This window comes from Miscanthus floridulus, chromosome 8 (genome assembly GCF_019320115.1).
Source record: "Miscanthus floridulus cultivar M001 chromosome 8, ASM1932011v1, whole genome shotgun sequence".
Taxonomy (NCBI): domain Eukaryota; kingdom Viridiplantae; phylum Streptophyta; class Magnoliopsida; order Poales; family Poaceae; genus Miscanthus; species Miscanthus floridulus.
Window position 1 is genome coordinate 202,423,266 of NC_089587.1, and position 27,408 is coordinate 202,450,673.

The 27,408-nt window shown below is 45.9% G+C and overlaps 2 protein-coding genes and 1 long non-coding RNA gene across 7 annotated transcripts; 1 reads left to right on the forward strand and 2 right to left on the reverse strand.

The window, feature by feature from the left end:
* The first annotated feature begins 7,705 nt into the window (after positions 1–7,705).
* Positions 7,706–27,378, forward strand: LOC136477934 (4-coumarate--CoA ligase 2-like). 2 transcript variants are annotated; one of them, XM_066476205.1, is made up of 6 exons: positions 7,706–8,911; positions 26,146–26,365; positions 26,452–26,597; positions 26,674–26,741; positions 26,820–26,922; positions 27,025–27,378. In XM_066476205.1, exons 1-6 carry the CDS (start codon positions 7,823–7,825, stop codon positions 27,142–27,144), a joined length of 1,746 nt encoding a protein of 581 aa, XP_066332302.1. In that variant the 5' UTR covers positions 7,706–7,822; the 3' UTR covers positions 27,145–27,378. The 2 variants fall into 2 exon arrangements, with proteins under 2 accessions (XP_066332302.1, XP_066332303.1); XM_066476206.1 differs by having other exon boundaries at positions 7,711–8,911; positions 26,167–26,365.
* LOC136477938 (uncharacterized) lies at positions 8,918–17,949 on the reverse strand. The gene is made up of 3 exons (XR_010764152.1): positions 11,096–17,949; positions 10,864–10,982; positions 8,918–10,770 (listed from the first exon to the last, which is right to left on the reverse strand). It is a non-coding gene; the product is annotated as an uncharacterized lncRNA (long non-coding RNA).
* LOC136477935 (uncharacterized) lies at positions 18,089–26,135 on the reverse strand. 4 transcript variants are annotated; one of them, XM_066476208.1, is made up of 2 exons: positions 24,881–26,135; positions 18,089–24,405 (listed from the first exon to the last, which is right to left on the reverse strand). In XM_066476208.1, exon 2 carries the CDS (start codon positions 21,295–21,297, stop codon positions 19,963–19,965), a length of 1,335 nt encoding a protein of 444 aa, XP_066332305.1. In that variant the 5' UTR covers positions 21,298–24,405; positions 24,881–26,135; the 3' UTR covers positions 18,089–19,962. The 4 variants fall into 2 exon arrangements, with proteins under 4 accessions (XP_066332305.1, XP_066332307.1, XP_066332304.1 ...); XM_066476207.1 differs by having other exon boundaries at positions 18,089–24,408.
* Positions 27,379–27,408: the final 30 nt, after the last annotated feature.

The window sequence follows — 27,408 nt, forward strand, 5'->3', positions numbered from 1 at the left end:
ATCCTAGGCTAGCAAGCGGCCGGAATCAGCCCAGTTGACGACGGTCGGCGAAGAAGGCAGATCTTGTGGTTATGTAAAACCTCTGTAGAGTGTATGGTTGATCGATCGATACATGTGCTGACTTGTCGGTTATGGACCTTTCCTGGGTTTCGCTTAAACTAGATAGTGAGATGAGTCCTTCTCTTCTTCCCCCGTGAGAGAGTGTCGGTCGTAGCCAGGGGCTACGGGCCTTGAGACAGTGCCGAGAGGGAGTTGGCCTGTTGACTGAGCGATGGTATAGTAATGGTATGGAGATGGTGGTATATCGATCCCAGGATCGAAACCTGGCTTGGAAAAGGAAATGGGGTGGAATGTGTGTGGGAATGGTGTTAAAACTTGACTATACTTATATATATACTTGATATACCAAATGCATAGGAAACCCCAGCTTTATAGGTTCCTGTTGACTATATCCAACTTGCATCCAATATCCACAAAGCAATGCTCATAGGGTTGGGAGTGGCCAGTACAAATCGTACTGATAAATTTTGGCACACAGGTTCTGCTGAGGAGTATAGCTCTGAGGAGATTGACGGTTGAGGGGTTCGTGCCTACGCTCGAGTTTGGCGATCTTATCTACAAGCTGTTCTGAATGAATGCTACTTTTGATTCCGCCAATGCGGCGATGTAATAATTTATGTAATTCCACACTATTTGTACTCTGATATTATCGTTGTATGGATGTGATATTCGACTGGAATTTAGGTAATATGATCTACAACGGTCTTATTACACTTCGACGCTGTGGATTTCCCTTCGTGGAAATCGGGGTCGTTTCACTTTTGGTCCTATGAATTCTCCCCCTTTGGAATCAAACACCAAAAAGGAAGACATTAGTAGCACAATGGAGGGTCAAACTTTGTGATCCTTTGTATGTAGAGTGAAATAGGTCATAAAATTTGACTCTCACATTATATAGACTAAGCTCCCCCTAAATATATGCATACATATGGTAGAAGACAAAGCATATGCATAATTGGCAAATTATTGCTCAAGGAAATTTAATCTATATAATGTATGGAGAAAGCATATATATATATATATAAAAATGAAATCAACATGATGATATTGGTTTAGAAATACCACATGTGGAAATCAATTTAATTTCTACCACTTGCAATAGGTGGTGGATATTTGAAGTATGATGCTTAACTCCGGGGACTCTATTTTTCTTGCAATGAGACTACTACACACATGATAAGCTTGAAAAGGTGTTAGTCTCAAAGCATCCAACTTGTAGAGTAACATCCCCCTAAATTGGTGCACACAAATGTGGAATACTTGTAGAAGACATGCACATTGATTTTAGAATCAATAATACCACTTGAAAGATGACATTACATGAATATGAGAATCGTTTTCGAAGATGATATTCGGGAGAAATTATCTACAATTTAGACTTTGGCACATATTAGATGAACAATTGTAAGACAAGCTATGTGCCGTGCTCCTAAACAATTTTAAACCATGTAGGTTTGCTCCAAGGGTTAAGAATGAAACCGAGCAAGCCTACCATAAGATATACCTAGTGTATGCATGACTAAAGATATAAGCATGCAAATGCAAACATAGGAATGAAAAGTAACTAGATGCTTAAAGATACCAATTTGTAAGAGATACCACTTGTAGAAAATGCAAATTGATACTACTTGAAGGAAATTGAATCTAGTTACCTAACATGGGAAGGGGAATTTGGGTCCATAGTATTCACTAACCCATTTGGCAATGATTTTGTCCATCATGATGCACCCCATGAAATGCACCTATACTTTGCCAAGTCTCCAAATTCCCCAAAGTCCATTGGACCTCTCAATTCCCTTTCAGGATCTAAACCTTCTTGGTGCTCTTCATGTCGGAAATGATTTCCTTTGGCACCCAAAAGTGTTTGACCCATCGATGGCTTGCTTGTTCACCTTGATGGCCACCACCTTGTTATTTTTCTTCTTCTTTAACAAGTATGGTGTGGAGGCCTTCTTGTCCACCTTGTTGGTGTAGGTGTTGGAGAGCTTGCTTGTTTGCTTCTTCTCTTTCTTCTTTGCTCCTCCCTCATTCTTCACCTTGCACTCATAGGACTTGTGACCTTCCTTGTGGCACACATAGCAAACCACAGTTTGTCCTTCATCAAGCTTCTTCACTCCCTTGACGGTGTTATCTTGATGAAGTTGGGCATACTTCGCCTTGCGTTTCACTTGAGTCAAGTCCTTGGTGAGGCGAGCTACTTCTTACTTGAGTTGCTCATTCTCCTTTGCAACCTCTTGTGTGCATGTATCTACAATAACTTTCTCAACACAAACTTGGTTGCACAGAGATGAGTCTAAACATACATCATTACAAGAAGTAGAGGCATCCTTTTTAGGCTTGTCAAAGATGGAACTTTTCTTTTTAGATTCCTTGGTGGGGGTTGTACTGATGGCTTCAAGATCAGCAACTTTACTAGTTAGATCATCACAATGTTTGCACATGGTTTCCATTTTAGCAAGCAAACTTTTATAAGCATCTTGTGATCTAACTAACTTTTCTTTTATTTTTTCATTTTTTTACAAGTTGCTCATCATTGATTGTGCATGCATTTGTTGTTGCACTAGCCTCAAGTTGCTCAATTTTAGTAGATAGTTCAACATTGAGATTAGCAAAGTTCTCATATTATTCAAGCAAAGTTTTGTATGCTTCTTATGAACTATCTAGCTTTTCTTTTAATTTTTCGAGCTTCTTTTGTTGACTAGTGCAAACTTTAGCATAATTAAGATTTTGTTATACAATTTCATCATAAGAAGGCATTTCATTATCACTATCACTCTCACTAGAGGATGAGCTTTCATTACCTCGTGCCATAAGGTACACACGAGAAGAGCTTGATGATGAGTGCTTGTGGCATCGTCTCTTGTGATGGTGTTCTTCTTCACTTGAAGAATCATCCCATGACCTTATTGATGTGAGGGCTTGGTTCTTGCATGCCTTCTTATTTGTCTTGGGTGTGGGCTTGTTTGGGCAAACTTCCACATAGTGCCCCAACTCACCGCATCAATAGCATCCTCTCTTTCTTTGCTCATTTCTTTGATTGGTGAAAATGAGATCTTGAATTTGGATGGGCACACCCTTGACATTGAGCCTTTAGATCATCTTCTCCACCTTGTTGATTAGTTTGATTGATTCTTCATCAGGGTCAAAGGTGGAGGAGGAAGATTGATCATCTTCACTTGAATCTTCATCATTATCATCATCGTCTTTATCTTCTTCTTCATCTTCACTTGAGGAGCTTGAGCTTGAGCTTGTCTCAACTTGCTTGCCCTTCATCTTCTTTTTCTCGCTACATGCGTGAGCTTTGCCTTTGCTTGATGAAGAGGCTTCTTCTTGACCCATCTTACGTGACATTTCAAATGCCACTATCTTGCCAATGACTATGCCCGGGGTCATGGTGCTTAAGTCCTCCATGTTGTGAAGGATGGTGATGATGCTTGTATATTTCTTTTGTGGTAGCACGGAGATGATCTTCCTCACGATGTTCGCATCATCTAGCTTTGTTAATCCTATTGAATAGAGCTCATTGATAATTAGATTTAAACGATAATACATATCACGAACAAGCTCATCATCATTCAATGTAAAGGAATCAAAATTTTGTTTAGCTAGACAATGTTTTTGCTCACAGACATTAGATGTGCCGTCATGGAGCTCTTAAAGTTTTAACCAAATTTCTTGTGCCGTATTTAAAGTGAACACTTGGTTAAATGATTCAAACAAGCAATTCTTAGCTCTAGCATTGAAATGCATTTCCTTTTCTTCACTCTTTGTGGGTTTATCGGGATTCTTAATGGGTTTCATCCCATCACGAGTGACTCTCCAAATACCCAAATCAACAGCCTCAAGGTGGCAAGCCATTATAGCTTTATAATAGAGGAAGTTAGTGCCGTCAAAGTGCAGAGGCCTAGAGGTATCCATCCCAACCACTCTAAATAGCATCGGCTCAACAACGGTTAAGCCAAAGGTTCAAATTGAGCCCACCGGCTCTGATACCACTTGAAGGGGACCGTGACGCCTAAGAGGGGGAGGGGTGAATTAGGCAACTTAAAATTCTAACTCTAAACTATGGCCTCTTTTTCTACTCTTAGCAAAACCTATGCAAAAGATAAACTATCTAAATGTGCAACTACGGTTTTGCTAGTGTGTTGCTATCTCTACCACAAAAGTAGTAATACAAACAATGTAAATGCGGAAGCTAAAGAGCAAGATAGAGATATGCAAACTCCCGTCAATGACTCCGGTATTTTTGCCGAGATATCGAGAAGCGCGCAAGCTTCCCCCTAGTCCTCGTTGGAGCCCCTCATAAGGAATCCCTCACAAGGGCTAAGCTCTCGGTCAGGTAACTCCGTGGATAGCCTCGGGCCTTCCCCATGCGCAAGTGGGTCTCTGATGTGCCTTCCGGCAAGCCTCTCCTGGATGCTCCCCACCATCTTCACTATCAAGCTTTCGGCCAAAACACCGCGAGCCTTGTTCCCTTCGGTACACGGTGGCGGCCACACCACAAACTCGGTTGGTGTGATCACGCAAGACTATAAGCCTCTCTGATATACAACAATGGTGCGCGCAAGCACCGAGTGGTAAGAGGTATGCAAACCTCACTAAACACTAGGCCTAAACCTAGAGCAAGCGCATAAGCGATGGTCTAATCAACCTAAGTACTTCGCAAAGCACCTATGCTAATCACCTTAATGAATCACTAAGCACTATGCAAGTGGAGATCACTAAAATGGTGTATCAACACCCTTGGTATGTTTTCTCAGCTCCACATTCCTCAAATGGCCGGTTGGAGGGTCTATTTATAAGTTCCACTGAGAAAGTAGCCGTTGGGGATGAAATCCCGCTTTTCTACTATTGACCGGACGCTGATCACGTCCTGACCAGACGCGTCCAGTCGTCCCGACTGTTAGAGCCACGATCAATTGATCAGACGCTGCCAGCGTCCGGTCACATGCCACTGGACGCATCTGGTCGCAACTTCGCCCCTCTAGAACCTTTCTGTACTCGATTGGACGTTGTAGTTCTGTGTCTGGTCGATTTGCCACCAGTGTCCGGTCCAACGTCCGGTCGCTGCTGCTGACACCTGCTGTAGTCGAGTCACTGATCGGAGCGTCCGGTCAATCGCCTTCCAGCGTTCGGTCCATCGTCCGGTCACTTCTGTGAGCTCGTATCTTCGTGATCTTGCGTTCAGCTTGGTTCCAATCTTCGTACTTGGACTTTGCTTGATATCTTGGGTCTTCTCTTGTGCTTCTAAGGTCTTGCTTATGGTGTTGCTCATCGGATCATCACATCGCCTTCGTCCAAGTCACGTCTTGCACCCTATTGAACTACAAAACAATCACATGCAAATTCATTAGTCCAACTTGGTTGTGTTTGTCATCAAACACCAAAATCAGAAGTAAATGGGCCTAGGGTCCATTTTTCTTACAACCTTCTTGCTTGTGTAGCATAGAAGTAGCTTCCTTGCGTGGCTAATTTGGTTTGTGTAATCTTATTAGTCACTTTGCTTAGTTTGTGTAGCTAAGTATTTGCGCTCTCTAATTTAGCATTGGTTGCCTTGTCATTGAGCATTGCTAGTGAGCTTAGTTGGCTTTGTGCTTTTGCTTACTAGCATGTGTAGGAGCTCCCTCATTGCTTGAAATACTAGTGGCATAGGTTTGTGTGACCTTGCTCCTAGAATTGGTTAGGTGAGCTCTAGTTAGCCCATCACCTTTGTTGCTTAATTAGAATTTTTGCAAGGTGCTAGAGAACATAGATAGAGTGGTGTAGTTTTGGCTAGACCGATAGTTTTAATTCTGCACTTGTTTCGGTTAGCCGACGCGATTAAGTTTTAGAAACGACTATTCACCCCCCTCTAGTCACCATCTCGACCCTACACAAGCCTAGCGAGCCCATCCACGCACCACCGCCGCAGCTGCTCACCGGTGCCTACATCCTCGCCGGACCACGCGCACCACCGGGATCCGCCGGCCCACAACCGGATCTAGCCTCCCTCTAGCGGAGACCCCGGATCCGCTACGTCCTCGTCGGGGACGTAGGTCGGAGATGCCGAATCCGCTGCGACCAAGCCGGCGCCCCACGCCGGGGCTCCTCCGCGCAGCCCATCCACAATCGCCGGATCTAGGAGAGGGATAGGAGAGGGTCGCTGGTGGGGGAGAGGGAGAGGAGAGGGTCGCTGGATCCATGCCCCGCCACCCTAGATGGCCTCGAGATCTGTGTCGCCACGACCGGGCGAGGCCACCCACGCCGCCCTAGTCGGCCACCCTCGCGCACGCCGCCCTGGGGAGAGGGAGAGGGAGGGAGGGGAGGACGCCGACGCCGCTAGAGAGGGAGGAGTGAGGGAGGCGAGGAGTGAGGAAGACGGGTGAGAGAGTGAGGGGAGAGAAGACCGATGCTGCGGGAGAGGAGACCAGCACCTCGGTCTCTGGTGTCTGCGGGGGTGAGGGAGAGAGTTGAGTGATTTAGGGTTTGTGTTCGCTTTATATGCTGGAGGTGGTAGTGGGCTGGTGTGGACTAGTGTGGGTTGGGCGCTGGGCCTGATTTACCGAGGCGGTTGAGTTAGAAAGCCCGCCTCGGTTAATGATTTACCGAGGCGATTGCTTTAAGATGCTCGCCTGTTAGGTTGCCCGCCTCGGTTAAGAATTAACCGAGGCGGTTGTTGGGCCGTCCACCCGGCCACGAATAACCGAGGCGGGCAACCGGCCCAACCGTCTCGGAGGCCAATTTGGAAACGCATCGCAAAAGATTTTATGTAGTAGTGGGGTTGGGGGGCACCGGATCCAGTCCCATGAGACTCGGGGATCCGACGCTCCTGTCTCACCGGTGGTCGTCCTTGGTGCCGAGGATTTCACAGTTTGGAAGAACAAGAGAAGGGGAGGAGGTGCTACAAGAGGCCTTTTTGAGCTCCGCGGCGGCGGTGGCCGGGGAGCCAACGTGGCGCGAGGTCCCGGCGATGGCGGCTAGATCGCTCCCCGAGTCACCTGATAGGATGAGGAAACAGTGAACCTCTTTTCGACTCTTTGCTGGTCATATCCTGCCAGTACTCGTCCATAAGACCATCGGCCTGTTCGCTGGTTCGATAAGCCGCTTGTGCTGGTTTGTACGGCTAATTTATTACGAGAGAAAAACACTGTACCGTGGCTGATAAGTTCTATCTGAAACCAACGAGCGAACAGATCCGGCGCGAGATCGGCCTGTAGCTGAAGCAGTGCGTAGGCCTTATCTGACGAGCACGCTGAGCTGTGAGCTTGCCCAACTAGTAAAAGATGATTTTTTGCTACGGCCAATATTGGCAGAGGGAAATGCAAGGGTTAGGTACGAGCGAACCGCAGCCAAGATGGGGCACTCCACTCGTTCTGGGCGCTGCTCTGCCCGCTGGCGAGACGATGGCAAGTCATACGTGGACACACAAGCGCCGAACCCCGCGAAAAAATAACTAACGTTGTTGAGACTTAAGATGACCAAGCATTGCACAAAATTTGAATGAAGAAAAAAAAAACATCCCATTTTGGGCTGGAAAATGTGCTGCAGCCTGCAGGGGGGTGGCTGTCGGCCTGTCGGGCGTGTACGCACCGCTTCCACATGCATCTCCCTCATCACCTCTAACCATACCTACCCCCTCCATCGCGCGCGCGAGCTCCCCCGCCTACCTCCGGTCCCTGCTGCCTGTTGCTGTATTTATTTCCGCCTCCGTCTCTTCTCAGCCTCAACAGCACCACTGCCGTGTAGCTAAGCCCGTGCGCTGGTACGCAATTTGGCAGAGGAAATGATCACGGTGGCAGCACCGGAGGGGCAGCCGCAGGTGGCGGGGGCCGTGGCGCCCGCGGCGCCGGAGGAGACCGTGTTCCGGTCGAAGCTGCCGGACATCGACATACCCAGCCACCTGCCCCTCCACGACTACTGCTTCGCGAGGGCGGCGGAGGTCGCGGACGCGCCGTGCCTCATCGCGGCGGCCACGCGGAGGACCTACACGTACGCCGAGACGCGCCTCCTGTGTCGCAAGGCCGCGGCGTCTCTCCACGGGCTCGGCGTCGGCCAGGGCGACCGCGTCATGATCCTGCTCCAGAACTCCGTCGAGTTCGTGCTCACCTTCTTCGGCGCGTCGTTCCTCGGCGCCGTCACCACGGCCGCCAACCCGTTCTGCACGCCGCTGGAGATCCACAAGCAGTTCAGGGCCTCCGGCGCGAAGCTCATCGTCACCCAGTCCGCCTACGTCGCCAAGCTCCGGCACGAGGCCTTCCCGAGGATCGGCACGGCGAGCGACGGCGGCGGCGAGGACGACAATGCCCTCACTGTCCTCACCATCGACGACGCGGCCAACACCCCGGAAGGCTGCCTGGCGTTCTGGGAGCTGGTCACGCCCGCCGACGACGCCGCGCTCCCGGAGGTGACCATCGCCCCCGATGACCCCGTGGCGCTGCCGTTCTCGTCGGGCACCACGGGGCTGCCCAAGGGGGTGGTGCTGACCCACGGCGGGCAGGTGTCCAACGTGGCGCAGCAGGTGGACGGCGCGAACCCGAACCTGTACATGCGGGAGGGCGACGTCGCGCTCTGCGTGCTGCCGCTGTTCCACATCTTCTCGCTCAACTCGGTGCTGCTGTGCGCGCTGCGCGCCGGCGCGGCGGTGATGCTGATGCCCAAGTTCGAGATGGGCGCGATGCTGGAGGACATCCAGCGGTGGCGCGTCACGGTGGCCGCCGTCGTGCCGCCTCTGGTGCTCGCCCTGGCAAAGAACCCCGCGCTGGAGAAGTACGACCTCAGCTCCATCCGGATCGTGCTCTCCGGCGCCGCGCCGCTTGGCAAGGAGCTCGTCGACGCGCTCCGCGCCCGCGTGCCACAGGCCGTCTTCGGACAGGTCAGTGTCTACTGTCTACTGTTCTGTTCCCTGTTTCACCGCTACCTTGCCAAGTAGACATTCTCAATTGTTTCGAAAAGAAAAAAAAAACTGTGAGGCATTATTTGAATCAGCTAATTTTAGCATGCTAGTGATTCTTATCATTGATAGCATCTTCCACCTTGTTAATTTTTACTGGTAGGTAACACACCTAATTCTCACTCTATCGACCCGTAAATAAAACATGACATCCTAGTGTTTAAATTTTGCCTAAAAAACTTGTTATTGTACTTACCCACTTGACATTCAATGTGCCATCCACAGTTACTTTAACAAAACACTAATTAGGCCTAGAGATGGCAGCTAATCTGCATGCCTAAATGAGGTGAGCGCATACATATGCTCGCTGCAGCTTCTCTAGTTCATGCTACAGTAGTTCATTGTTATGGAGCTGCAGTCACAGCAGAAGCTGCAGCGGCAGCCAAATTAATCAATACTTTAGGTGAAACATCTTTAATAAATAGGGTCACTGGTGTCATTTCAATTCTATATTAATCTGTCTGAAAAAAAATTAGAATGTCAAGTTTTATGAAATGAGGCAGACATGTGTATGGTTTCTAACTATATCAAGCTTGATCCAAACAAACATTCTATTGTTCAGTCTATAACGGTATAACTGTACAGACAGGCACTAACCTACATCCCAGAAATATTATACTCCATCTGTTCCTTTTTCGAAGTGTAGATATGATATCTTTGCTGGTTAGATTTTCTTAAGTTTGATTAGTTAGGTTTATAATTATCAATATTTGTATTTTCAAATAAATTTATTATAAAATATATTCAACAATTAATCTAATAATATTGATTATATACTATAAATACTAATATTTTTGTATATATATTTGATCTCAGTTGAGGACGTTTGATTCTTTGGTAAGTAAAAATAACAATTAAAAAAGGGAAGGGAGGGAGCAGGTACAATCACGTGATGGCTCCCTTTTCGACTGCGACTGGGTGATCTACCTGAATCGCACATGTGCTGTGTCTACGTTATAGGTGTTGCCCACCAGTGAGTACTATGCATCGTGCAACACGAGCAATGTTTTAAAGGCGAGGCGAGGCGAGCGACCTTCTTTCAGCCGCCTAGGTGAATAGGACGTTTATCTAGGCGACGCCATACATACAATTTAATATATAATATCAATAAAAATTCAAATGTCAATTCAATTTTAATATAGCCAATTATAAGCATAATATGTAGTGCTATTAGAGTTCTAGGGCACCACATAAAGTAGCAAGTAGCAAATATGAAATGTTTCATCTCTTAGTAGCCATAAACTAGTCTCTAATGGCATAAATAACTTAATTAGTAGTGCTGCTAGTGCAGCACATATATTAGCTTACAAAAGAGAAAATCTTTAATCTCTAATATCTCAAGTCATTGTCTTCTCCAATTTCATTGGCATTATTTAGATCATCCTCACAATCTATCACATCTGCATCATCAAATGGATCTGGATTTTCTTCATTGTCTGAACCCAACTCAGCTTCATCCACCATAGGTGCAGAATTTCTTGCACGCCTGTGGGCTGCTCTTGGAAAGTTCCGGCCTTGAAGTGATTGTGATGCTAAAACAGCTTCATCAACAAGGTTCCAAGTAAGGTCACACTCACACCCACGAGCACCTTGAGGGGGTACATGCAATGAGTCAGCCCACTCATTGTTCCAATCAAAGTCCTCAATAACCAAAGGATCAAAGTTTTTTCCTTGTTCTGGCGTAACTTTTGGAACCTAGATTTCATCTTTCGGTTGTAGGAAAAAAAGACAACAGAATTCAGCCTCTTATGCAACAATCGGTTCCTTTTCTTTGTGTGGATCTACAAAACCAGAAACACAATTGCAACCAAAAAATGAATAAACTGCTTGCTGAAATATTGGTAAGGGCAGCAAGCAAATAAGGAAATACTCACATATTCAAATTTGCTCCAATTTCGCTCACAGCTAGATGATGAAGCACAAAGACTAACCACACGCCTTGCAAACTTTTGTAGCTCAATAGCACGACCACCATAGGAACGCCACCAATCAACTAGAGCAAACAAATGAAACAATATGTTAGGAGCTAGGACCAAAAAATGCTAGCTGGAATCAAATTGATGTGATGTACACTTGCTGAAATTAAAATGGAAATGAAACACTTACGAGGACTCCAAAATATCTTGAATTCTGACAAGTTCCCTATATCTTCTAACATGAGTGTACGATCTATAGAAAGATAAAGGAGGCCTAGAGGGGGGATGAATAGGCCTGTAAAAATTCAACTCAAAACTCTATCAGAACAGAGGGCGGCACTGCCGGCCTGCAGGGCAGCACTGTCGCTCTATGAAAATAAATCTAACATAGCTGAGATTTTACAGAGATGAACCTGACCCTATTAGCTGCTTAATCCTGCAATAGAAAGATAAGATCCAGTTCGAAGACTGAATACTACAGAAACTCCACACAAGAGTGGATCGAGCAACCAAACCTGAACACCAGCTATGAAAAAGCTAAACCAACAAGTAAGCAAGATGAAGCACGCGAGACATAAGATTTATCCCGTGGTTCAGCTCACCACAAATGTTTGCCTAAGTCCACGTTGTTGAGGAAGCCACAAAAGGCTTAAGCTTATCACAAAGGCTTACCTTACCCTCGTTTTCAAATCAAGAGAATGAACTCTTGAAGTGAGAGGTGATTTCTTAGTTCTAAGAATGAGGTTACAAACCTCCCAAGGCTGCCACACGAGTTGGCAAGACCAAGGGTGACGCCTAGCTGGCTAGGAGCAAGCTCCAAGAGTAACAAACCCTAGAACCGCCGGCCAAACATGAACCAAATGCTCTTAGACTTTGGGAATCAATGGATCTGCTCTCCAATCGAGTTTTGCTGCCTTTTCTCTCAAGTTTTGATGGTTGGAATCAAGAATTTGTTTGAGGGATGAAGGAGCAACAATGGAGGAGAGAAGGTGAGCTTTGGTTCTGTTCTGTTTCGAGCAGAATGTCTAAGTGAAGAAGATGACCGTTGTGGGCTAGGCCTGAAGGGTATAAATACCCCTTAGGTCCAATAGTCAGTTAAGGGCAGCACTGCCGCTCTTAACAGGGTGGCACTGCCGCCCTAGCCAAAACAGGTAAGTTGAGGTGAAATTTGGCTGGCTGTTTTGATTAGGTGAGAGGATGTAAATCTAAGAATTTGAGTATCTGGTTCAACAGTTGACCAACTATCCTAAAATCCCTCTTAATAGTACGGCTTTCCCTAAACTTAATTTTAAAATATAAAAGAATTTAAACCTCCTTCAAGCTAGGTCTAGCCACCTTTTGTAATTAGGACACTTGCAACATGTACATCATCCTCATTTTTCGATTCCCTGCTTGTCATCTCGATAAATCTCATTAGTCCTCTAATTTGGTGGTCATCAATGCCAAAATCCACAATAGGGCTTGATTGCACTTACAATCTCCTCCTTTTTGGTGATTGATGACAACCCAATTAGAGCTTACAAATGATATAAAATCTAAACTGAGATTTTTGAACCATGGGTGTAGGAGCCTCCCCCTAAATATGTGAATAGAGATTTGAATTCTCAATTTGGCATAAGAGGTCACGATTCACATTTTAGGTGTGATGGGAACCTCTCCCTACATCCATGCCTGCTGTGGGGTGCTGAACAAAGTATCATAAGAATAAACGTGATGCATATGACAGGTTATATCAGTTCAAGCACACAAGACCCTGGCTGATACAGCACAGGGCGGCACTACTGGCCTTATAGGGCGGCACTGTCGTCCTGACTATTTCGGTCAGGTAGCAATCAGGTTCCTACAACAGATCATATGAATATAAAACAATCTAAACTCAGAATATGACAAGCTAAAACTGTAACTATGAATACATGTCCATATCCAAAACAAATTAAGTCATAAAGTAGCATATTTCATAAAATAGAGTTTTGAGCGACTCTCAAACTCAACCTAACAACTACTCTCATAGGATCTGGACATAAAGCGCAGCTGTAGAGAACTCATGGCATCAAAAATTTGTTAACCCCTCTAATTTTCTCCCCCTTTGGCATCAAGTACCAAAAGAAGAAGAAGAAGAAGAAGAAGAAAAGTCACACGTCACTGTCGGAGTCGATGCGAGCACGTCCTATGATGTGAGTGTGAGAAGTGAAGCGTGCTGAACGTCGCGGAGAAGATGCCCCAGCTGAAGTAGAAGGACCTGGCTGATCTGTCAAAGGTCGTGGTCTCCTAGAATATGTGTGAAACAAAATTGTCTGAACCTGTGGATCAGCCTCTGTGGAGTGAATCTCTGCACCAAGGTCCTGCTGCAGTGGGGGCTGCTCAAAATGCTACCCCTGTGGGTACCCGTAGTACTGACTGAACGCCTCATATGAGTGCCCATACTATTGATCATCTGGCTGTTCATAATGATGCTCATGTGGCTGATCCTGCTCTTCATCAGAGGAAGAAAGGCGAGGCAAGTTAGGAAACTGAGGTGGTGGCTGCACTGGTGAAAGAGGTGGCAGCCCCGCCAACTCCCTAGCATGCCTCACTGCTTCCCTGTTTTCCATTCTATCCTCATAAGCAGTCTGTGACACATATGCACAATGAGTAAAGATTGCCTTCATCCATGCACTCATCTTCCCCCACTTAGACTTCTTCTTTTATTCCCTAGTCCTGGACGGCTCAGGAATGTCTCTATGTTCAGCTCTAGAAGAGTGAAGGCCTGCTGCCCCACTATCTCCATGTCCTCCAAAACAAGTGTGCTGAGTGGCTGACCCAAGTCCCCCTAAGCCACCATGGGTCTTTTTGATCTTGTAAATAATGTGCTCACAATCCTTAGGGAACCACATGCCAGTCACTCTCTCAATCATAAACATGAGGTAAGGAGCATAGGGCAAAGATCTCCTCCCATCATCCATGGCATATGCTAGCTCAACACAAATAAACCTTGGAACATTAAACTTTTCACTACTGGGAAACCTAGACAATACATTGGTGATGTAGCCATTCAAATCTGTTGCATTGTCTTTAGGGTTAAGAGTGATCCTAACAAAAATTGTTCATGATATAATAGAAGCTCTTGAGCTTGGTCCTTGACCAATCAGGAACTGCAAGATTTTGATTCTCCCACATGAAGCTTACTTCCATTAGCTCAAGACGACATTCATTATGAATCCTCTCATATCCCCTGTGGATCTGTCCAAAACCAAGAATACAACAGAAGGTGACAAAATCAATGCGATAATGTCGCCCATCAGTCATCCAATGAAGCTCATCCACTTCCCTGTTCCAATATTAAGTGGCATGGAACTGTGCAAGAATCTCCCTATTCTAATCATACCTGAAACTCATGATATCTGTCATTTCAAAGCGGTCACAAGTCTTGATGGCTGCAGCAAACCCATGATCATCCCTGCTCTCCAAGTCACCAAAATCAATGTACATCTTGCTAATCTTGCCCTTTGGCTTGGATAGGATGGCTGTGGCATAAAAATCAGATTGGAAAGCATTCCAAAATCTATAATCAATGTCACTGGACCTATTAGAGGAGTAGGGATCAATCTCTCTAGCTTCACCTATCTTCTTCCAACTCATGGAATAATCAAGAACTATATGATTGTCACTGTTTTGGGGAGGATTAAGGTTGAACCCATCAGTATTTTCTCTCATGTAGCTGCTATCAAACTCTAAAATGTGCAGAGAAGAATCAGGCCACACATAAATAGTCATTCCCATCCTCTGAATTATTTCTTCTTTAGCAAGGTCTTCATCAAGATTTCTGTCACTGGGAATATAGCTTGCCTGTCCCCTGCCTCTCTTGACCTTTTACTTAGTTGACATCACCTTCCTTTTTCCTCGGTCCATCTATGCAATTAAATGAGACTTGATAAGAAACTGTATAAGATAATGAGTTAGAAACAGTTGCAAGCAGGCTTTAACAAGAAAAAGAATTTTGAAAATGACATAGGAAGCTTTGCTGGATTTGGAATCAGCATGATAGGGCGGCAGTGCCGTCCCCTGAGGCCGGCATTGTCGCCCTCAGTTGCTTCACTAGTTCATTTTCAACTTTCTCGTTCTAGCTAAATCCTACTTCCAACAGTGTCTATCCATCATCACAATTTCATAATCACAGTCTAAACGAAAAATATATAAAACCCTAGCCATGGATTTAAAAGATTGAGTATGAAAAACTTTAGAAACAATTTTGATAAAAGAAAATCATCAAAATCCTTTCCAAACCCTTCATACTCCCCCTAGAAACAAAAATCCATGACTGAAACTTTCACATTGCATAGATCGAATGGGGTTAGGGTTTCACCTTGCTTCCAAAATGATGGAATGGAGGGAGAAGAGGAGAAAGGGCTCGGCTAGGAGCTTCCTATAGGGGGCCAGCGACGAGAAGACTAGGCGGCTACAGGGGTGGCACTGCCGAGGTGGCAGACCGCAAGGAACGGCGACGGAGCGTGCTTGAGAGAGAAGAAGAGAGGAGCACGGGCGTCGGCGTCGGCTAGGAGAGAAGGAAAGAGTTGGGTCAGGGGCTAGAGAATGAAATAGATAGAAGAAAATGGGCCTCGCAACCCAGTCAAAATTGGTAGAAAACTGCCCAGTTTTCAGAGGGCGGCACTACCGGCCATTATGAGCGGCACTATCGCCCTGCCAATTTTGCAGGGATTACGCTGAAACTTTATGACCTTCTTTACCTCAGATATGGATATATATTATCTAAATATCATGACCAGTAAGCAATCAACAATACAGACAATGGTCATGACACTTAGTTGGCGTTTTGAAATAGTTTTGAAACACAATATAATATCTTTTTAAATCATTTTCCTATGTCGCTAGGTTGTCAAACTGAGGTGTGCCATATTTCAAACCACGTTACGAGAATCAAGTATATTTAGCTCACTACGCAAACCACAAAACCTTGACTCATCGAGAGGCTTAGTGAAGATATCGGCTAATTGTTTTTCGGTGCTCACATGACGAATTTTGATATCTCCTTTGGTTTCGTGATCTCTCAGGAAGTGATGTCGGATGTCTATATGTTTGGTTCTTGAGTGGCTTACGGGATTGTTTGCAAGCTTTATGGCACTTTCATTGTCACACAAGAGTTGGATTTTGGTGAATTGACATCCGAAATCATGAAGGGTTTGCCTCATCCAAAGTAGTTGAGCACAACATGCACCGACTGCAACATACTCGGCCTCAGTGGTGGAAAGGGCTACACAATTTTGCTTCTTTGAACTCCAAGACACTAGGGACCGTCCAAGGAATTGACATGTCCCCAAAGTGCTTTTTCTATCTACCTTGCAACCGGCATAATCAGAATCCGAATAGCCAAGTAGATTGAACTTGGAGCCCTTGGGATACCACAAGCCAAGGTTAGGAGTGTGTACTAAATATCTCAAGATTCTTTTAACAGCCACTAAATGACACTCTTTCGGGTTGGCTTGAAATCTAGCACACATGCACACACTAAGCATTATGTCCAGCCTAGATGCACATAAGTAAAGTAGAAAGCCGATCATGGAGCGATATACCTTGATGTCCATGGCTTTCCCTTCTTCATTTAGATCAAGATGTCCATTGGTTGTCATGGAAGTTTTGATAGGCTTGGCATTCACCATGTCAAACTTTTTAAGCATATCATGGGTGTACTTGGTTTGGCTAATGAACGTCCCTTTCTTCATTTGCTTGATTTGAAATTCAAGGAAGAACTTTAGCTCACCCATCATGGACATCTCAAATCTCTTAGTCATGATCCTACTAAACTCATCACAATACACATGGTTAGTACTACCAAATATTATGTCATCGACATATATTTGGCACACAAATATATCATTTTCAACTTTGTGAGTAAAGAGTGTAGGGTCAGCTTTGCCTATTTCAAAGCCTTGTTTGAGCAAGAATTCCTTAAGGCATTCATACCATGCTCTTGGTGCTTGCTTAAGCCCATAGAGCGCCTTTTAGAGTTTATAGACATGGTTAGGGAACTTGGAATCTTCAAACCCCGGTGGCTGCTCCACATACACCAACTCTTGTATTGGGCCATTAAGAAATACACTCTTGATATCCATTTGGTACAGCTTGAAGTCATGATGAGCAGCAAAGGCTAGAAGCATTTGAATTGCTTCAAGTCTTACCACCGATGTATATATTTCTTCAAAGTCTAAGCCCTCTACTTGAGTGAAGCCTTGGGCCACCAATCTTGCCTTATTCCTTGTCACCACGCCATTTTCATCTTGCTTGTTGTGGAATACCCACTTGGTGCCAATGACATTGGTATTGGGCCTTTTCACCAAGTTCCACACTTGATTTCTCTTGAAGTTGTTGAGCTCTTCTTGCATGGCCATGATCCAATCTGGATCTCCAAGTGCTTGTTCTACCTTGAGAGGTTCCAAAGAGGAAACAAATGAGTAATATTGATAAAAATTTGCTAAATGTGAATGAGTTGTTACCCCCTTTCGAAAGCTCCTAAGGATGTTGTCAATAGGGTGATCCCGTTGTATAGTTTGACGTAGCCTTGGATGCTCAACACCTCCTTATTCTTCTTCTGGACCTTTAGCTTCTTCTTGTTCAAAGATAGGCTCCAAGTTGAGCCCTTGAAGTGGTGGAGTAGGAGTTGAAGGAGCTACTGCTGAGGTGGATGGGGCGGCACTGCCGCCCTTAGGGGCGGCACTGCTGCCCTACTAATTTTTAGCAGGTGAGTGCTGCCCTTGTTGATGGAGTATGTCAGTGGAAATTTATGCAGCAACAGCCTAGGGATCCTCATCATCAGTGGCTCGATCTTCTTGTGGCCTAATGTTGCCTATAGCCATTTGCTTGATTGCCTCACATGGTGGATCCTCCTTTTCTACAATACTTGAATCAACTTGCTCCACTTGAGAGCCATTAGATTCATCAAATGTCACATCTACCATGACTTCAACTCTACCCATGGTTTTATTGAAGATACGATAGGCATGCTCATTTGATCCATAATCAAGAAGAATGCCTTCATCAACTTTATGTGCGAATTTAGAGGTTTTGGGTCTTTTGTTAAGTATAAAACACTTGCATCCAAACACTCTAAAGTATGACACCATTGGTTTGTTACCGGTTAGAAGCTCATATGAAGTCTTCTTAAGTTTCTTGTGTAAGTAGAGGCGGTTGATGGCATGACAAGCGGTGTTGACGGCATCACTCCAAAAGAGGTCCGACATCTTGTACTCATCTAGCATTGTCCTTGCCATATCAAGAAGTGTACAGTTCTTCCTCTCTACTACACCATTTTGTTGAGGAGTGTAAAGAGTTGAAAACTCATGCTTGATGCCCTCATCATCAAGAAACTCTTTAACTAGAGTGTTCTTGAATTTAGTCCAATTGTCACTTCTTATCTTCTTGATAGGAAGACTGAACTCCCTTTGTGCCCTTCTCACAAATATCTTGACTTTCTCTTGCACCTGGGACTTATCATAAACAAAGAACACCCAAGTGAAACAGGAATAATCATCAACAATAACTAGACCATATTTGTTACCCCCAATGCTTAGGTAGGCGACCGGTCTAAAGAGATCTATGTGAATCAACTCAAATGGTTGTGTGGTGGTCATAATGCTCTTTGGTGGGTGAGGTACACCTACTTGCTTTCTGGCTTGGCAAGCACTACAAATCCTATCTTTCTCAAATTGAATATTGGTTAGTCCAAGGATGTGGTTGTCTTTTAGGAGTTTGGCCAAGTTCCTCATCCCAACATGAGCTAGTTGGCGATGCCATAGTCAACCCATGCTAGATTTTACCACTAAACAGGTCTCAAGCTTAGCTTTACTTTTGTTGAAATCAACTAGGTAAATCTTGTTCTTAAGGTGACCCATAAAGACAATAGAGGAATCCTCCCTCTTAGAGACTTCCACACTCTTATCCGTGAAGAGACAATTGTAGCCCATCTCACATAATTGAGAGACGGACAGCAGATTGTACTTCAAAGATTCAACATGTAAGACATTTGTAATTGAATGATCAAGTGTAATAGCAATTTTACCAAGTCCAATCACACCCCCTTTTGAATTGTCACCAAATATGATATTCTCATCTGAATTTGTAGTTGGGGAGTATGATGAGAACATACTCCTTTCTCTGGTCATATGATTTGTACAGCCGTTGTCAAGTACCCAACTTGACCCACCGGAGGAGTATGCCTGCAACACAAGTTTAGTTCCTAGTTTTAGGTCTCCAAATATTCTTGGGGCCTTGCACGTTAGTCATAAGAACTTTAGAAACTCAAATGAAAGTATTAAGATAAACATTTTGACCATTGCCAACAAACTTGGCAAACACTTCCCCCTTGCTGTTGTGCTGCAAAATAAAGTTAGAATTCAAACATTGTTGATGTGTTTTTGCCTTTGGTTGATACACATATCTATTTAGAGTGACCCAGATAGATTTCTTTGGTTTCTGGACAACCTGATCAGGATGAGACACCTTCTTCTTGGGCTTGACATGAGCAGAGGAGGAGGAGGTGGTCTTCCCTTTTCTATGGGGGCGGCACTGCCACCCTTCACAGCGGCACTGCCGCCCATAGGCTATGGTGCTGCTCTAGGCTGGCCTTGTGCCACCATCTATGCAGACCTATCTATACCTTCCTGCCCTTTTCTCATAAACTGAACACACTCATATCCATTGATTACCTTTCTTCCATTGGTTTTACCTCCATGAGTGTGCCCAAGCCCATCCTTAATGTGTGGATTTCTTTCACCTTTGTATTGTGGCCTCTTTGGTTGTTCAACTTTGCTATCAGCAGTTTTTTTGCCTTCCATGCATCTTTTGCCTAACATTGCATTGAGCCTAGCAATCTCCTTTTTCATAACCTCCATGTTTGCAAGGTTAGTGGAATAAACATTTAAGTCAAGATTATAGCATTTTCCACACCCTTGGCTAGTGGAGGAAATAGAAGTGTCATTTGTGTTAGAGGGCAGTGGGGTGCTCTCACATAGAAGATTATATTGCTCCTCAAGTTTGTTGTGCTTTTCAACTAAGACACAATACTTGTCACTGAGTGCAATATTTGCCTTCTTTGTGAGACCATGTTCTCTTTGTTTTTTTGGCCAAGGCCTTGTTCAAAGAGTCCACCTCACTTATCTCTAACTCAAGAGGTTTCTTGCAGCCAATATACATCTTTTCGGTTTCCTCAAGATTTTCATCTCTATCGGCTAGCTTGGCTTTGACACTTTCTAATTCCTCCATTAGATTTATGATGAAGAGCTTGGTCTTAGAATCCAAATTTTTAGTTAATTTAGCATATTTCTCAACATCACTAGTTTCATCATCACTAGAATCACTAAGTTCACTACTAGAGATGTCACTAGGAGGTGGAGGAGATTTAGCTCTTTGTTTTACCTTCTCACCCTTTGCCATAAGACAAATATGAGTGGAGTGGTGGTCATCATCATCGGACATGTTGTTGAAGAGCCTTGGTGTAGAGGATGGCTTTTGAATGGCCACGGTTGCAACCTTCACACCCTCATCACTTGTCTCCTTAGTTGAGTCCCACTCATGCCTAATGTGTGCCTCTCCCATTTGTTTGTATCTCTTTTTGTGTTCATGCTTGCCTTCATTGTTGTCCTTGTATTTGTTGTCTTTCTTCTCATAGGGACACTTAGCAATGAAATGCTCGGTGCTGCCACAATTGTAGCAATTCCTCTTTTTCTTATTTGGGAACCTTCTTTTCACTATTTTATATCCATTCCTTTTTAGCCCCTTGTGATAGCTCTTCATGAACAAAGCCATGTCATCAATCTTCATGTAATCAACCCCATCATCTTCATCTTCACTTGAGGATAAACTTGGATCATCATTTTGTGGAGTTGACTTGATTTCCTTGGGCTGACTTGTTAATGCTTGCTTGCTGCCCTTTGCCTTGTTGAAGGTGCCTTGATTGCTTGATTTATTGGCCTTGAGAGCTACTTCCTTAATTTTCATGCCTTTTAGCTTAGCTTGCAACTCACCAAGTCTTCTCCTCTCATTGGCTTCTTCTCTTTGCATGTCAAATGTTAGCAATCTTCCAAGCACATCATTTGGTGTGAAGTGCTCAAACTTCTTCTTATCTCTAATCAAGGTAACTACGATCTCATTTCTTGGTAAGTAGGCCTCCAACATAACCTTCACCACTTTGTGATCATCAAGCTCATCACATCCATAGCCTCTAATCTTGCCTACCAAGGTCATCAATCTATCAAACATCTCTTGTGGCCCCTCTCCATCAATAATCACAAACCTATTGAGCTTGGCCATCAACAAATCAATCTTTGCTTTTCTCACTTTATCAACACCTTCATGTGCTAGATGCAAAGTGTCCCAAATCTGTTTTGTAATATTGACATTCATCACTCGGTTGTACTCATTTCCATCCAAGGCACTAAGAAGAATGCTTGTGGCTTGGCCATTGAGATGGATAGCAGCTAACTCCTCATTTGTTGGTACTTCGGGATCTTTCGGTGGTTGCAATCCATTCACCACAATCTCTCAAAGACCGGAGTGAAGACCTACAAGATAGGCACTCATCAAGTGCTTCCACTTGACAAAGTTTGTCCCATCAAAATGAGGCAACTTGCTCGTGGGTACATTGATAAAGGACCTTTTGTTATGGTTAGACAAATAAAAATAATTAAAGGATACGGCAGCATATTTGTTCTTGTTGTTGTTGCTGCCCTTGTCATCAATATCCTTCTTCTTGTCCTTGCTCTTCACCTTCTTGCTATCTTTTGAAGCATGGTATGACACATCATCATCTCCATCATCTAAGCTACTAGAGAGCTCACTAGATGATGCATCATACTCATTTTTCTCTTGCTCTTGAGCTCTTGCTACCCTTCTCTTGACTCTTGCCTCTCTTGTGATTCTTTTAGCTTCTTTTCTCTTCTTCTTGTCTTTGAGCCGCTACTCTTTCTTCTTCTTTTCTCTAGCTTCTCTTGTTGCGATCTTGGTGGCTTTTCTTTCTTTTCTTGCCTTTCTTCTTTCGGCATCGGTGGTCTTGGGTTCTTTGATGGTGGCATCACTTGCTGTCGACATGGACAGCTCGCTACTGCTACCGACATCCTCGATGTGCACACCACTTGCGTCCGCATCGTGAACGGTCCCCGAACCTCCTCCTTCTTCCATACTTCACGCGGTGAAGCGTATACGAAGCAACCTCGCTCTGAACCACTTGTAGGATCTACAGGAAGATAAAGGAGGCCTAGAGGGGGGGGGTGAATAGGCCTATAAAAATTCAACTCAAAACTCTATCAGAACAGAGGGCGGCACTGCCGCTCTACGAAAATAAATCTAACACAGCTGAGATTTTACAGAGATGAACCTGACCCTATTAGCTGCTAAATCCTACAATAGAAAGATAAGATCTAGTTCAAAGACTGAATACCACAGAAACTCCACACAAGAGTGGATCGAGCAACCAAACCCTAACACCAGCTACGAAAAAGCTAAACTAGCAAGTAAGCAAGATGAAGCACGCGAGACACAAGATTTATCTCATGGTTCAGCTCACCACAAAGGTTTGCCTAAGTCCACGTTGTTGAGGAAGCCACAAAAGCCTTGAGCTTGCCACAAAGGCTTGCCTTAACCTCGTTCTCAAATCAAGAGAATGAACTCTTGAAGTAAGAGGTGATTTCTTAGTTCTGAGAATGAGGTTACAAACCTCCCAAGGCTACCACATGAGTTGGTAGGACCAAGGGTAACGCCTAGCCAGCTAGGAGCAAGCTCCAAGAGTAACAAACCCTAGAACCACCGGCCAAACGTGAACCAAATGCTCTTAGACTTTGGGAATCAGTGGATCTGCTCTCCAATCGAGTTTTGCTGCCTTTTCTCTCAAGTTTTGATGGTTAGAATCAAGGATTTGCTTGAGGGATAAAGAAGCAACAATGGAGGAGAGAAGGTGAGCTTTGGTTCTATTCTGTTTCGAGCAGAATGTCTGAGTAAAGAAGATGACCGTTGTGGACTGGGCCTGAAGGGTATAAATACCCCTTGGGTCCAATGATCAGTTAAGGATGACACTGCTGCTCTTAACAGGGCGGCACTGCCGCCCTAGCCAAAATAGGTAAGTTGAGGTAAAATTTGGCTGGCTGTTTTGACTAGGTGAGAGGATGTAAATCTGAGAATTTGAGCATCTGGTTCAACAGTTGACCAACTGTCCTAAAATCCCTGTTAATAGTATGGCTTTTCCTAAACTTAATTTCAAAACATAAAAGAATTTAAACCTCCTTTGAGCTAGGTCTAGCCACATTTTGTAATTAGGACACTTGCAACCTGTACATCATCCTTATTTTTTGATTCCCTGCTTGTCATCTCGATAAATCTCATTAGTCCTCTAATTTAGTGGCCATCAATGCCAAAACCCACAATAAGGCTTGATTGCACTTACAATGAGATCCAAGCAATGCACAGCACATGGACTCCAAAATATTGTAGGAATCCTGACCATGAGAATCTTGCCTACAACCTTGAAGTTAGCACCATTATCTCTGACAACTTGAACAACATTGTCCTTCCCAATGTCCTCAACCTTCTTCTCTAGCAAACCAGCAAGAATGTATGCATCATGTACTTCACTTGATGCATCAATAGACTCCAAGAAGTAAGTCTCCTCCGGGCTGTTTACAAGGAAGTTAATTAAGTGGTGTCCCCTCCTATCAGACCATCCATCAGACATGAGTGTGCAGCCATAATGTTTCCATGCTCTCTCATGCTCCTCTCTCATGGTACTTGTGGACTTCACAGCTTCTTTAAGTAATGGATCCCCATGTTGATATGGTGATGGAGGCTTGTACCCTAAACCATATTGTGTTGTGGCCTCAACTGCAATCTGAAATTGCCTTGCTGCTGCCGCATTAAAAGGTATGCCACATTCATAGAAGAACAAGGCCCATTGTGTATCCACATAATGCTTCTCTTCCTTGATTTTTGTACTGGACACAATTGTGGGCTTATAAGACCTTGAAAGTCTCTCATCTACTATCTCTTCTGGTGTTTTTCGAAGCATCTCAACTACATATTTGTTTGCCTTTCCCTCTAGTTTAGTCTTGTTGCCAACAACCATGAATTGTAAGGATGCTTGCCTCTTTTTTGCTGTTGTCCCTGAACTAGGCTGTACCGCAGCAGTAGCCTCATTTGCTGCCACTTCCACCACCTCATCATCTAGAACCAATGGTCTTTTCCTCTTGTTTGCATCCAAGTAAGCTGCCATCTTCCTCCTAACTTCAGTGCTCACACCTGAACATATTTTTGCATCTCCATAACCTCTTGCCAAATGTTGCTTCAACTTTTTAATCCCTCCACGAACTGAGCCGCCACATAAGGTGCATGCCACCTCATCTTTGTTTTGTAGGTTCGGCCAATAGCCAAACCTCCACGCTGGATCTTTTGACCTTTGCGGCTTCCGGGCTGGATCATTCTTGGGATCATATCCGCTGACGATTGATGGTGGACTTGACATGGTTCCTGCTGCATAATTTTTATAAACCAAATGAGTTCAGAGTTCAGACTTCAGAGAATGGCAAAGTGTAGGAATCAGTAAACTACCAATTTAATTTTCTACTAGCAGTCTAGCACAGAGCACAAACAGAGCAGCAATAGCTAAAACAGAGCACAGAGCAAGAGCACCCTCCAGCCTAATAAACAAATCAAATTAGCATAAAAGGCAGTGCAATTAGCATATAAAACAGAGCAACAACAACTAATGTACTGCTCCATTTAGCATCTATGAATCAAAGCACAAATAGACAAAGCAACAACTGTACACATGTGTTATCTGCTCCTCTGAGCAGGGGACATCCACATGCAAGCTTCAGCCTTTCTAAAAGCAAACAAAGCAGGGACAGCAGCACATGCCACATGCAAGCTTTGGACCTTTTTAAGAGAAAGAGAGAGAGAGAGAGAGAGAGAGAGAGAGAGAGAGAGAGGAGGCGAGGGATACCTGGTCCTGTGGAGGGCTGACCTGAAGGCTGTGCGGAGCTGGGCACCGGTGAAGCCATCTTGGGTCCGCAAAAGAAGCTAGTTGTCCTGGTCCTCCTGGTCCATGCGGACGGACACACAGGTCCGCATAGAGGAAGCGGAAGACGGGCAAGCAGACGCACGCGAGAGGACGAGCGGGACCTAGCCGCGAGTGGGGAAGAAACTCCAGCAGGGTCTGCCTCTCCCTCTCTCTTCTCAATCCCCTATCTCTCACAACCCATCTCTATTCCCACGCAATTTCCTCTGCGCGCGCAGGAAACGACGGAAGGTGGGAGAAATCCCATGCGGGAGCGATTTCCCGCCCTGGATCCCTTCCCTTTCCCGTGCGCGGCTGCTCACGAGTATGGCGACCGCCTCAGGCCGGTTGGCGACGTCCCAGACGCCTAACGCGAAAGGCGGACGCCTTAGACGCCGAGGCGGACGCCATACGGCTCCTGGCTAGGTGACCCCCGACGCCCACCTAGACGCCTAGTCGTCGCCTAGGCGACGCCTTTAAAACATTGAACACGAGCGTTGGTTTGTTGGATGCTTGCTCGATGGAGAGTTGGAGACGCGCAAGTAGTGCAACGGTGCAAGCCGTGACAATCGCTCACTTTCTATCGAGTCATGTCAAGGATTAAACACCGAGCGCGCGTACAGGGTTAACGCCCACGCCTGCTAGGAACATGTGGCTTTTCTGTCAGTTATATAACGGCAAAGTGCTTGCCGACGCCTGCTCGTCCGAGTCGCAAGTCGCGACAATGAACAGAAAGATGGGGAAAAAAATTTCTACGCGGCGGTGGCGCACGAGAGCACGCGGTGCGACACCGCCAGGAATACATGCGCCAAGCAGTTTTTCCACCCCACGTGCTAATGAGTGGGCCCACGTGGTAATGAGCGGCCCCACAGCGCAGACGTTCCGCAGAGCCAGAAAACGGTGCTGTGCGATCCGACGACCGGTGTCTGATTGGCGATCGCAACGCGTCGCCCGCCCTGGGTCCCCGGAAACCGTCAGCAGCCCGTCACCACGCCTGACTGCCTGAGCCTCTCGTTCCACCTACCACCACACTACCCAGCTTGGGCGGGTGGCCTCCGGGCTCCGGCCTCTGGGCTGGGGCGGCACTCGGCCCGACGCGGCGCCAGGCCGCGATCCCAGTGCAGTGCACGCCTCCAAACCGCTCTGTTTCACCGTGATTTTGGACGAACCCGGCGCGTCAGGGTCACGCGATGGCGATGCTGATTGTCTAGCGCGCGGTGCCGGTGCTGCAGGGGTACGGGATGACGGAGGCCGGGCCCGTGCTGTCCATGTGCCCGGCGTTCGCCAAGGAGCCGACGCCCGCCAAGCCGGGGTCGTGCGGCACGGTGGTGCGCAACGCGGAGCTCAAGGTGGTGGACCCCGACACGGGCCTCTCCCTCGGCCGCAACCTCCCCGGTGAGATCTGCATCCGGGGCCCGCAGATCATGAAAGGTAATTAACCGCGCGTGACGCGCGTACGGTGCACGAGTGACCGGTCACTGATGGATGGACGGGCGCGTCCGTGTGGTGTGGCGCAGGGTACCTGAACGACCCGGAGGCCACCGCGAGGACGATCGACGTCGACGGCTGGCTCCACACCGGCGACATCGGCTACGTCGACGACGACGACGAGGTCTTCATCGTCGACCGCGTCAAGGAGCTCATCAAGTTCAAGGGCTTCCAGGTAACACCGCGCTGGTAACTCTTTCAGCCTTGTGCCTTCAAGTTTTCTGAGAGCCGTAGCTGTCACGCCCGTGCAGGTACCACCGGCCGAGCTCGAGGCTCTGCTCATCGCCCACACATCCATCGCCGACGCAGCCGTCGTCCCGTAAGACCAATCAGCTGCTTCGGAACCACCAAACACGGCAGGAAATTTGCTCGTTCTGAGTGTGTATGTGCATGGCAGGCAAAGGGATGACGCCGCCGGCGAGGTCCCTGTCGCCTTCGTGGTCCGCGCCGCCGACTCCGACATCGCGGAGGATGCCATCAAGGAGTTCATCTCCAAGCAGGTACTCAGTCACGCCGCCTTGGTTGCTAATGGCTTTTGAACGCTAGCCCGGCTCTTTTTCTGACATGACAGTTCTTGTGTGCGCGCGTGCGCCGATTTTCAGGTGGTATTCTACAAAAGGCTACACAAGGTGTACTTCACCCCCTCCATCCCCAAGTCGGCGTCCGGGAAGATCCTGAGGAGAGAGCTGCGCGCCAAGCTCGCGGCGGCCGCGACCGCTTGAGTACTTTGAGACTCAGACCCCATGCCTTGCTACGTGCAATTCATTTGGTAGTGCCATTTTGTGCCAATTCAGTGTATGTGTACGACCGTGAAACATGAAGTGCCGAGATTGCAACTTGTAAGATGCATCAATATGCTTTGTACGCGAATGCTTCCTCAGTTGAGGTCTTGAGGACCACCATTTATTTGTACCATGATTTTATTTCAACAAGACTGAGTGATTTTGACCTCACAATATCTCCCAGTTCACAGCGATGGCATATTG

What these genes read in the sequence shown, in the direction of transcription:
- LOC136477935 (XM_066476208.1), bottom strand. Translation starts at nt 21,297, where the DNA reads ATGAATGTCAATATTACAAAACAGATTTGGGACACTTTGCATCTAGCA.
- LOC136477934 (XM_066476205.1), top strand. Translation starts at nt 7,823, where the DNA reads ATGATCACGGTGGCAGCACCGGAGGGGCAGCCGCAGGTGGCGGGGGCC. An exon ending in CACAGGCCGTCTTCGGACAG is followed by an intron (nt 8,912 to 26,145) that starts GTCAGTGTCTAC and finishes CTGATTGTCTAG; the next exon opens with CGCGCGGTGCCGGTGCTGCA. An exon ending in AGGAGTTCATCTCCAAGCAG is followed by an intron (nt 26,923 to 27,024) that starts GTACTCAGTCAC and finishes GCCGATTTTCAG; the next exon opens with GTGGTATTCTACAAAAGGCT.